We start from the raw sequence: 11,298 nt of genomic DNA, 5'->3' as shown, positions 1-11,298 counted from the left end.
TTCCTCATCATTAGTAAGAATTGCTACTGTAAGGGATTCTGTATCCAATAGTGATAATTGTTGAAGATTAATTAGTGAAGTTGTTTTGAGGAAGTTAATATCTAATTTCAATAGGATTGCATTGATTTGTTCGAACGATTGCCGGATTATCATCGTCTTTTATTAAAGATGCGATAAATTTCCATGCAAAACACGCATTTTCAAGTTTCATCGCATCTTTAGCAGCTAATATTATCAATGTATCAAGTCCGGAAACTGCTATTCTTTCAGGATTATAGCCAATACGGAAGAGTAATCTGATGATAGCATATGTTATAGCAGCATATTGCTCTAATGTTTCTATTGCTGTATCATTGGGAGATATATGAAAAGCATTACAGCAATGAGTATGATATTCTTCAAAAATATCTGATAATATTTGTATGGATGATAGTGTCAATGTGCATTTCCTTTCGATATTTATCATTAATCCCGGGATTTGGAAATTCTCGGTCCATTCAATCTTTTCCACTCCTTTGTTGTTTTTAAATTCTTGATTTCGAACCATTGAACTTTCAATATTAGTTTGATTTTCAAATTTTAATCCTTTTCCATTTCTTTTCCATCTTTCATCATCCTTTTGCTCACTTTTAATGTCCAACCTTTTTGATTTATTTTGCTGCCATTCGTTATCCCATTTATTCCATATATGACCCTTGGTCATTTTGCTCCTTCCTTGACCTTCGCATTTATTTTGTTGTTTTGGAATCTTACTGTGATCATTCCATCTTTTGGCAATGTTTACGACGTCTGTTATACCTTCGGAATCATTTTTACATGCCATAATATCATCGATCAAATAAATGATATCCTGAAGGTGGACATTAACTAATGCATACTAAGAACTGAATATAAAAGCAAAATTAAAATGATATGAAAAGAATTGGGTATAAAGAAAAATTAGAATGATATGATATGACAAGAATCCGAATGATTAGAATGATATGAAGCGTTAAAACAAAGAAAAGATTGTCACTAAAATGATATAATTCATTTATAGACGCAGAAATGCAACAAAAATATTATCTTCCACCAATAACTAATTAAATAACTTTCTAATTAATTCATTAAAAGGTTAATGAATTGTTCTTTACATAAAACTTATTGCATCAATTTTTTGGGGAACAAATAGGTTAATTTCATACTTTAAAATGATTAATTAAAAAAGAGGAAAAAACAAAATACATTTTGTTTGAAACGATTAACCAATAACATATAATGATATGAAGAATGTCAAAAGGATGTGTCAAAAATGGGAAAGATCTTTGTTTGGGAAAATATTGGCATTAAATAGTGTCATCTGAAAAAGACAAAAAATTTGAGGCAATTATCTGTAAATAGTGCTAATTGTAATATCATTTCTTTCCTTTTCATAATCTTTTCTCCTTTTTATTTCAACTTTTTCTTTCAATATTTAAAATTTAAATCTGTACAATTTTTTCTTTCTTGCAAATTTTTTTTTCTTTTTGCAAACTTAATCACAAAATAATAGTTATTTAAGAAATAATTTTGGATATAAAAAGTTAAATTCAAACTTTTAAACTTAACATAAAGAAATTTGTAGATTAGTTTCATATAACAACATATAAACCCTTATTTATACCGTACTTTTTATTACTTCTAATCTTTCTGTTACTGTTGCAACATATTTTATACTTTACTTAACAATTTATAACAATGGTAAAGAATGTTACTTGCAACTTTTCTACTGTCTTATACTTTCGCCATCAAAATTTTATCCTTTCTTTAATATTTATTAGATACCCTAATCTTAAGGTTAATATGGATGAGTTAATGAAGAATACCAGAATATGGTAAATAAAATTTTTTGAGAAGAGAATGATACGGTGCTTTATGTAATGAATTGATAACTATCACAGTACTTTTAAACATTATCATAATGGCTTCTTGAAAAAGTTATTTTAAAATGGTTCAAATAATCTTGAGTAATATAGCTTTGAGATATGATCCATTTAACACTTCAAAACTACCAAACTGTTCCTAAATTTATCCTACTGAAACATTTGTTTTTGTACCGTTTGTTCCGTGTCTCAAGAATGTTAAGAAGTAGCATTAATTACGGTAGAAACGGAAGTATTCTGTAATCTAATGATCGTACGATAAATTAATAGTTATTTTAAAATGGTTTAAATAAATCTATTTTTGCATATTTGTATTTGTATTTGAATATAATTATAGTAGATTAACACATAATTCGGCGTTAATACACAAACTGAAAAGGCAATTTTATCACCACTGTAATTAATAGTTATGAATTACAATCACAAAAAATCATTACTGTAATTATTGGCGAATACAAATCAAATCAATATCACAATTGTTCAATTCTAAAATATAAAAAAATGTTCATTTTAAATTTTTTAATGATTTCGATTTCGAATCAATCACAAATATATCGAAGAAATGAATGATGAGAAGTGATAAACCAATTTGATTGTAATTCCCGATTCAGTTTAACTTGAAATAAAATTTTCATTATTTTTTTTTCTGGAAATTATTTCTTCGTTTGTTGCCATACAACAAATGTGATAATAGGCAAAAAAATTGAAACAAAGAAATCCTGAAATACTAATTTAATTCGATCAGATATTTGTAGTTTAATTTGTAAATTAGAAATTACAACTTCATCTCAAGCATTGAATAATTTCGATAGAAATATAAAAAAAAAATGAACAAGATCTACTGTTCATAAAATTCACATATGAAATAGGGAAAGAGAAAAAGAGGGATTATTTATTAAATAATTCATTAATTAAATTAAAAAACCATAACTAATGGATGCCAAAATCAGTTAATTTAAATTGAATGAAATTTTTTTTGGATATTTCCTGCATGTGACACTATGACAAATTACAATATGAAAATGTATTTGTATATTCACTAGAAAAGAATAAGCAAAATTCATCTTTTTCATCATTACTACGAAAATTTTTTTTTTTTATTCACCTAAACTTATGAAATTATTATAAAACTTCAATTTTCTTTCTATACATATATATATTTTTGATATAATATTATCAGTATTTTGTATTAGTAATTCGGTCATATAACGCGATGCAATGATATGTATCTGATAAACTATTATTACTATTTTATATTACATATTTTGGCTCTATATTACCATATAGTGATAAATATCTGATAAACTATTATCAATATTTTCTATTGCGTCATATGATATCATGTAGTGATAAATATACATGATATACTATCATCAGTATATCGAATCATATAATTGGGCGATGTAATGTATGTCGACAGAAGTGAATTTGTGTCAGTGTTATGACCTAAAAAAGAAAGATTTTAATGGGAAATGGATGAAATGTTGTATGCATGCGATGACAATTTACACAATTTTCAATTATATAAAATGTGCGCACATTTAACAAAAATTTCTTTTTCCAAGTAATTTTATTAAAATTTTATTCTATTTATTTGTATGTTTTAATTAAAATATTCCTTCAAAGCATTCAAAAATGATAGAATAAAAAAATTATTTATGACACTTTTCAGTATGTTTCATTGGAAAATCGTATAAATTTAAACTTAAATAATTTAAGCTGATCAAACATTGCAACCGGAAATATAATCCATATCATTATCATTATCATCATTATCATTGTCATTATCATGAAATATAATCCATATCATTATCATTATCATGCAATATCATTATTAAAATGTATGCATGGAATTTCCTGAACAGTTATCATTGATTAATAATTTTTGTAATTTTGCTAAACGATTTAATTATTATTTAGATCGTATTTACAATCAATTTTTATAATTTTACTATGCAATTTAATTATTTATTAGATTGTATTTATGTTTGAACATTTTGCTCCGCGAAAATTTTAATTTTTAAAGTTTTATTTTTGTTTTTTAATATCATCAAAAATACCATGAAGTGCTATTTTTAAATCATTCAGTGTGGTAAATAATCCAAATTATTGTGAAATTGTTGAAAATTTCACAATCATATGGTTGTTGCTTTGCTTTGAATCATTCCAAAATGCGCATTTGTCACTGAAAAATTTGCACCAAAATATGGAATGAATTTTTAATTAATGAATAATGAACTAAAATGAGTTAGTAAGAAAATGAAGGAAGATGATGATAGAATAGTAAAAAAAAATAATAAATATGATTCTCCCTTGTTCTCGTTCTTGTCTACTTTCGAAAATTATTTTTTTTTTCTTGACAATTATTTCCATCTGTCCTTTTGCATATGACTGGAATTGATATATCGAATAATTATTAATATTGAATAATTGGCATTAAGTAATTGATATTGTGTAACTTTATATCGAATGATCATTGTTGAATAATTGATTTTAGGACATTGTGTAACTTTATATCGAATAATTATTTGTTGAATAATTAACTTTAGAAATAATTGATTTTAGAATTTTAGGATATTATGTAACTTTATATCGAGTAATTGATGTTGAGTAATTGATTTTAGAATTTTAGGATATTATGTAACTTTATATCGATAATCATTGTTGAGTAATTGATTTTAGGATGATTTTTATACACAATTAATAAAATTATCCATAATCATATATTTGTGTTAATTAAACTACGATAACAATTTTGTTATTACTATAAAAGAATGCCGAAATTGTCAATTGTATGCGATGAGATTATAAATTAGCATAAAAGAATTCTTATAAAAAGAAATGTTTAGGAAAGATATATTTTACAAATGTTACAAATTACGTTAGTACTATTTGCGCTTTGCGCTATGATCGATGGTGATACTATTAGAAATTGCTCAGAATATAAGGATTGCGCTTCATGTGTTAAAGCATATCGTCCTTTGCCCGAATTTCAGCGATTTTGCGGGTAAGAATTATGTTTCAATTTTGATTAAAAAAATTTTTTAAATTTTTACTAAAAAAAGAAACTTAAAAAAAGAAAATTGTAATTTATAATGGAAAGGAAAAAGTATTATCCATTAATGAAATTGTTTAAGTAATTTTATTTATTCATTTATTTACCGAAATAAATATTTCATTTTATTCATTCAAATTAATCAATTTTTGAAGGTATTCACTGTCTTGTTTTTAACTTAATTAATTTTTAACTTATATAATAGTAATTTCTTGAGATATCATTGTCATCTTAATTATCACTTTCAGATATTCAGGAATCACAGGTAAACACATATATTATTACATTTATGCCTGAAGTTTTATCGACCAACTTCCTTTTTATTTGAAGTTTTCAGGTGGTATACTAATAAGTCAGCATGTGGTGAACCAATTTCTATTGTATCAGGTGACAGTGTTGTCGTACGTAAACCATTTATGTGTCCTCAAAAAGCACCAATCGATGAGAAGTATCGTTATACTGATGCACTTGGCCGATCGTTATATAGCCTTACATTAGCCGTTCGAAATAAAGATCCTACAGAATGTCTTGCTAATAGTCGACCTGATGTACGGTAAGAATATCAGTTCTTATCATTTTTTTTCTTTCCTATCAATTTGCCATGTTATCTATGAGTGACAATATAGCACCTTATCATTGGTAATAATTCATGATGTTAGAAATTATTCTGCATCAAATTCTCTATTTATTTCAGATTAACATTGTAGCTAATTAATTTCAGCTAATTAATTAATTTCATTCATTAAGATTGATAAAACGTTATGAGGTGGAATGTGATCAATCACATAATCTCTGTGCTGCAATGCTTGCTATTTCTAAGCGTGACAGGCATATTTATGTCGTATATAAATCAAGTAATATGGATAAACAATTAATTACCGAAGTATGCAAATGTTAACAATTAATTTCCATTTCTTTTCTCCATGCTTATTTATATCCAAATATTGTAAACGATAATCAATTCCCCAAATATTCCAATAAATTTTTGCTTAATTTTAAGTTTTATTTGAAATTATTAAAAATAAATGAAAAAGCTATAAATGTTTACAATACGATACGAACAAACATTTCGTTAAATAATGTTTAAATTTCTGATAACTTAAACAAATAGATTGTAAAGAATAAATTGGTAATTAATGTGAGATTATTTGTCTAAAAGGTTCATTAATTAGGTATTTAAAAAAAAGAAAAAACGTATTTATTTTATTGAATTATTTTTATTAAAAATATACAAATCAATGATAACACATTATTTTTTTTTTAATAAAATGATTTCGATTTCGTAATCAATCATTTTAGCAAATTTAGTATTTTTCAAAATTTTTACAAATCAACAAGCGAAAAATTATTAATTACCATAATTAAACTATTATTGCTATCATTTTTAGATAATTACGAAATCATTTTATAGTTTTTACATATGGTGACAGCACAGTTGGGTGTATGGCAAAATTTTGAAGGAGGAGGTGGTGTGACGACCTATTTTCATGCCGCATTTGAACGACTCTTTAAAGGAAGTGGTTTAAAAGATGACCTCATTAAGCTGAAGAAACAACATTCTGACTATGAAGTTTGGGTATACTTTAAGTGTCGTATTTCAAGTTATTCATAATTAACATAATATTAGTAATAATACGAAAATGAACAGATAATTAAAGTTAACAGTTTGAACAAAGATTTTTTATGAATCATCTTCCTAGGAAATGATTAATTGTATGTATGCATTAAAATTAATTAATGATATTATTAATTTTTTTGGAATTAATCATGTGTAAAAAAAAAAGTTTCCCTATTTATTATTCGTTTTTAAAATCTTTTTTTTGAAAAAATTAAAAAGTAAAAGTGACATTTCAGTGCACAGGTCATTCATTAGGTGGATCAATGTCAACAATGACAGCATTATATCTTGTGAAAAAGAAAATATTCCCAGCTAAATTAGTCCGTCTTGTTACATTTGGTGAACCAAGAACCGGTAATGTAGCATTTGCTCAAGCTGTTGAGGAAAATGTCAAAGTTCGTTATAGGGTAGTTCATCGTGGTGATCCGGTAAGTTGTGACAAATATTATCCTATTACACACGAGCAAACCTATCATCGTTGACATATGACATATAATTAAAATGATGTTTATAATATTTCATTGGAAGTTAAATTATTATTAAATTTATTTTCCAACAATTCTTTTCGCCATTGACAAATTTAGTCACAACCAATTTTTTTTCCTTTCAAATGTTTAACATTTCTAAAAGTTATAAAATCTATTTTTTTAAAAAAGAAATTTGAATTTGGAGAAATCATTTAATCATTTTTTTTTCTTTGGACATTTCAATTTTTATTATTTTTTCCTAAATTTTCATATTTTATTGTGTTTTTACTCTTTTTCGTTTTATAATTTAATGATTAGATGAATAAAAAAAAAAAGAAAAAAAGGAAATCTTCTAGGTGACAAATATGCCAGCGACAATTAATCCAATTGGATTACTTTTAACGCCAACAATCGCAGAACGACAAGGATATTTTTATCGTTATTTAGTTTATTATGATAATGATATGAAACAGGGCAGTTCATTTAGCGTAAGTGTTTGTCTCAATCACATCTGATAATAAATCTATTTTAAGGAAAAAAAATTTTACCTTTATGGGATGATTGAATACAGTATCTGTTCCTACTGTGATTCCCTAGAATGCAAATAGTATCATATGAGCTTCATTGATATAAAGTTATAGTCTTATCCGTTCTTAATTTCACTTAACCAACTGATGCATAACTGTTCAATGTCAGTGTTATCAGTTTTTATCAGTTGATGCATAGAGTGTGATTGATTGTGATCATTTATGAATGAAATTATTCGTTTTTAGGTGTGCACATTATCAGGAGATTATGCTTGTCGTAATTTGCTTTTGGCCAACAACCCGTTAGATCACACAAATTACTTTGATGTGAATGCGGATGTATATTTGTCAAAGGGATGCAAAGGTGATTTGATGACAGTAACTGGTAACACAATAACAACAACAGAAGCAACAACAACAACGGCAGAAACAACAGCAACAATAACAACGATAACAGCAGCAGCAACAAAAACAGCAGCAACGACAGCGACAGCAACAGCAATGACAACAATAGCAACAACAGCAACTACTATTGTTGCTGCAGTTGATACTGATCCGGATGCAACTACTGATGCTGATACTGCTACCACTGATGCTGATACTATAACTGCTGTTGCTGATACCACTACAATTGACACTGCTAGAGATACTGATACTGGTACTAATGATGCTGATACTATAACTACTGTTGCTGATACTGCTGCAGCTAAATCTACTACTGCTAGTGATGCTGATAGCACAACTGTTGCTGATACTAGTATAACTGACACTATTACTACTGTTGATGTCGATACTGTAACTAATGTTAATAGTCCTGCTGCTGATGCTGACACTACTGCTGCTACTACTAATACTATTACTGTCACCGATACTCCAAAATAATCAATTAACTTTCCAGAAAGTATTAATGATGTATATAGCAATGTGGCGATCAATTTCAATTTATTAATTTTTTAGAGAAAGAAGCAGATGTTTGTTAACTTGTATTACAATACTCAATTTTTGAATAAACCAAAGAATTGCAATTGTTAATTATAATATCTTTACAATTTAATGGTTTAGAAAAAAGGAAGAAAAAATAAAAAATTAATTTTACAGTGATTATAAGCAAATATTAGCTTCGTACTAAATAAATGGAATCAGTATACTACATGGATACTAATTTATAGCTAAATCTTTCATCGTATTCCTCACTTAGTGATGAAAATCATAGCAATATTACTGTAATTCACTAGCTTGAAAATATTCACAATGCTTTTGATAAAGCCTAGAACAATATTGTCATAGAAAGACAAATAATAAATTGTATATATAATAAATGATATACATTTATTAGCATTTCATATGAAAAATCAGGTGAATTAAGTATTAATGGCTAATGATGAAATTGTGATTACATAATTTATGTAAATGTTCCCAAATTCATAAACCGTACCTGGAATTGAAAAAAAAAAAAATATTGAATCGAAGAGAAAGTAATATCATAACGTCAAATTTTATTTTGTTTTTTTATTATTTAAGAAAGGAATAAAATATGTATATAATTTTAATACTCATTTGTCACCTTATGCTTTTTTTTTAATCGTTTTTTATTTAATATTTATTTTATGTCATTTAATATTAAGCAATTTTTTCACCCATTTTAAATTAAGAAAATTTCAGCCACTTTTTTTTTTTTTTCTTTTTGTTTATAGTTAAAAATGGATATAATACATAATATCAATAAATTACTTGATCCAGAAACTGCTTGCATAAATGTAATGTAGTAATGAATAAAGGAATTTTTGGAAAGATATGAATGAATGAATTAATGATCAGAAGTTGACAATGATTAAATGAAAGTTTTTAAATTAAATGAAATTAAATGAAAATTAGATTAAATGAAATTAAATGAAATGAAAGTTTTTTTAAATGAAAGATCATCGATAAATTTGAAAAATTTTGTATTCTTGAAAGTATTTTATGCTGTGAAATACCAACGTTGTAAAATATTTATTAATTTCCACCTTAAAGTTAAATAATTAAATAATATTAATGTAATATATTGGATATTTTATAATGTTTACTTCAATGCTTCAACAATTATGCTTCATATTCTCTCAGTGGGATAATTTGCTTAAAAAATTAATTTTTTTCAATGCTTTAAACGAAAACCTTATTGAATTTATTGATCATTTAGCATACAATTTCAATATGATCGAATACTATCAACAATCTAAATTTAATGAAATATATCTACTTTGAATGATCAAGCATTAAATTATTTGGTTTAATTTATAAATTAGTTAAGATTATCGATAAATTACACCATCTATACATTAATTAGTTGAAATTATCAAACATTGTCGAATAGTTAAATTAAAATAGAATTTTCAAAATTTAATGTAAAAATTCCACTTAAATAGATGGATGAATGTAAAAAAGTTGAAATTATCAGTCACAATGTCTTGAATATGAAATGTCATTTTTTTTTATAACTGATTTATACTACTTAAAAGGAATGACATTTCATATTTAAGATATTATGAAAGAAAAACAAAAGCTTTATCAAATATCAATTTATAGTTTGCTTTTTTCTTATCTATGATATGTAGAGAGAGAGAGAGAGAAGTAAAATTCTTGATTATCATTTTCGTTTTTTTGCTGATATCACTTGACCGAAGGCTACTATTTCGTTTTTTTTGCTGATATCACTTGACCGAAGGCTATTATTTTTTTTCTGGTCAGAAAAATGATATTAAAAATGATATGTTCAGTAGTATAAAACTAAATTTGCAATTATTTTGGTATAATAATTGAGTGAAATGATTAAGTTTGAACGGATTATTCAACAGTTCATTAAATATTACATATAACCTGCTAATTATCGGATTAAAATCACTGTTATACTCAATAAAAAAATTAAAAATAGCTTATGGGAGATTATAAAATTGCGTAAAATGCTCCTGTATTATTAACAATTTAATTTATGCAATTATCATTATATCATCTGATAAACATTCATCACTTAATTAGTAATCCTTTTTTAATTAAAATTTCCTCAAATATATTGAGATGGTGTATAATTATGAAACGATCAAATTTGAAACAGCAATTTAGAACATATCAATAATGATTATGATATGTAGGAAGCTTTCATCTTATATTTCAAAATTTCTATTTTCATCCCTAAATGTTATTAATAATTTTTACTACGATATGTTTGTCATTTTTTTTATTGTCTTAAATTTTAATTAATTATTCAAACAGTTGAACAAATTTTTTTCCTCTTTCTCTATATTTAATTATTTCATTTTTGAATGATTCATCGGGACGATAATTTTAAACTCAATGATAACACACATTATAATCTATTCATGATAATATCCCTTTTGATCCTTTCCTTTTTTTTTACACTTGTTTTTCGTTTCTATAAAAGTTAATTTTTTTTTTTTTTTTTAGATTCATACCAAATATTTCTCATTGTATTTTCACATAATTATCTATTGGATAAACTAAATTTACCGTATTGCTTACAATTTTAAAACAGATCACTTTTTTCTACAATCGTAAATAAGCATAATATTACCGTTTTGGGTTAATTTTTAGATTAAATTTATGACAAAAACTATTTTTAAATGATCGAAATTTATTAAATTCCATTTTTAACTTTTAATACAAGATGTTTTGCTACTTTTAAATGATCGAATTTATTAAATTTCATTTTTAACTTTTAATACAAGTTGTTTTG

The 11,298-nt window shown here is 25.4% G+C and overlaps 2 protein-coding genes across 2 annotated transcripts; one reads left to right on the top strand and one right to left on the bottom strand.

Annotated features, from left to right (window-relative positions):
* Nucleotides 1-94: 94 nt before the first annotated feature.
* LOAG_17562 (hypothetical protein) lies at nt 95-823 on the bottom strand (the record flags this gene model as incomplete). Its single annotated transcript, XM_020450222.1, has 1 exon — nt 95-823. One exon carries the CDS (start codon nt 821-823, stop codon nt 95-97), a length of 729 nt encoding a protein of 242 aa, XP_020306131.1.
* A 3,945-nt stretch (nt 824-4,768) lies between these two features.
* Nucleotides 4,769-8,450, top strand: LOAG_01651 (lipase; the record flags this gene model as incomplete). The annotated part of the gene is made up of 7 exons (XM_003137189.1): nt 4,769-4,908; nt 5,294-5,509; nt 5,704-5,839; nt 6,368-6,532; nt 6,811-7,002; nt 7,398-7,529; nt 7,815-8,450. 7 exons carry the CDS (start codon nt 4,769-4,771, stop codon nt 8,448-8,450), a joined length of 1,617 nt encoding a protein of 538 aa, XP_003137237.1.
* Nucleotides 8,451-11,298: the final 2,848 nt, after the last annotated feature.

The sequence above is a fragment of the Loa loa genome, assembly GCF_000183805.2.
Source record: "Loa loa unplaced genomic scaffold supercont3.93, whole genome shotgun sequence".
Lineage (NCBI taxonomy): Eukaryota > Metazoa > Nematoda > Chromadorea > Rhabditida > Onchocercidae > Loa > Loa loa.
Note: the sequence above shows the minus strand (reverse complement) of the source record. Positions and strands in the feature narration are given on the sequence as shown.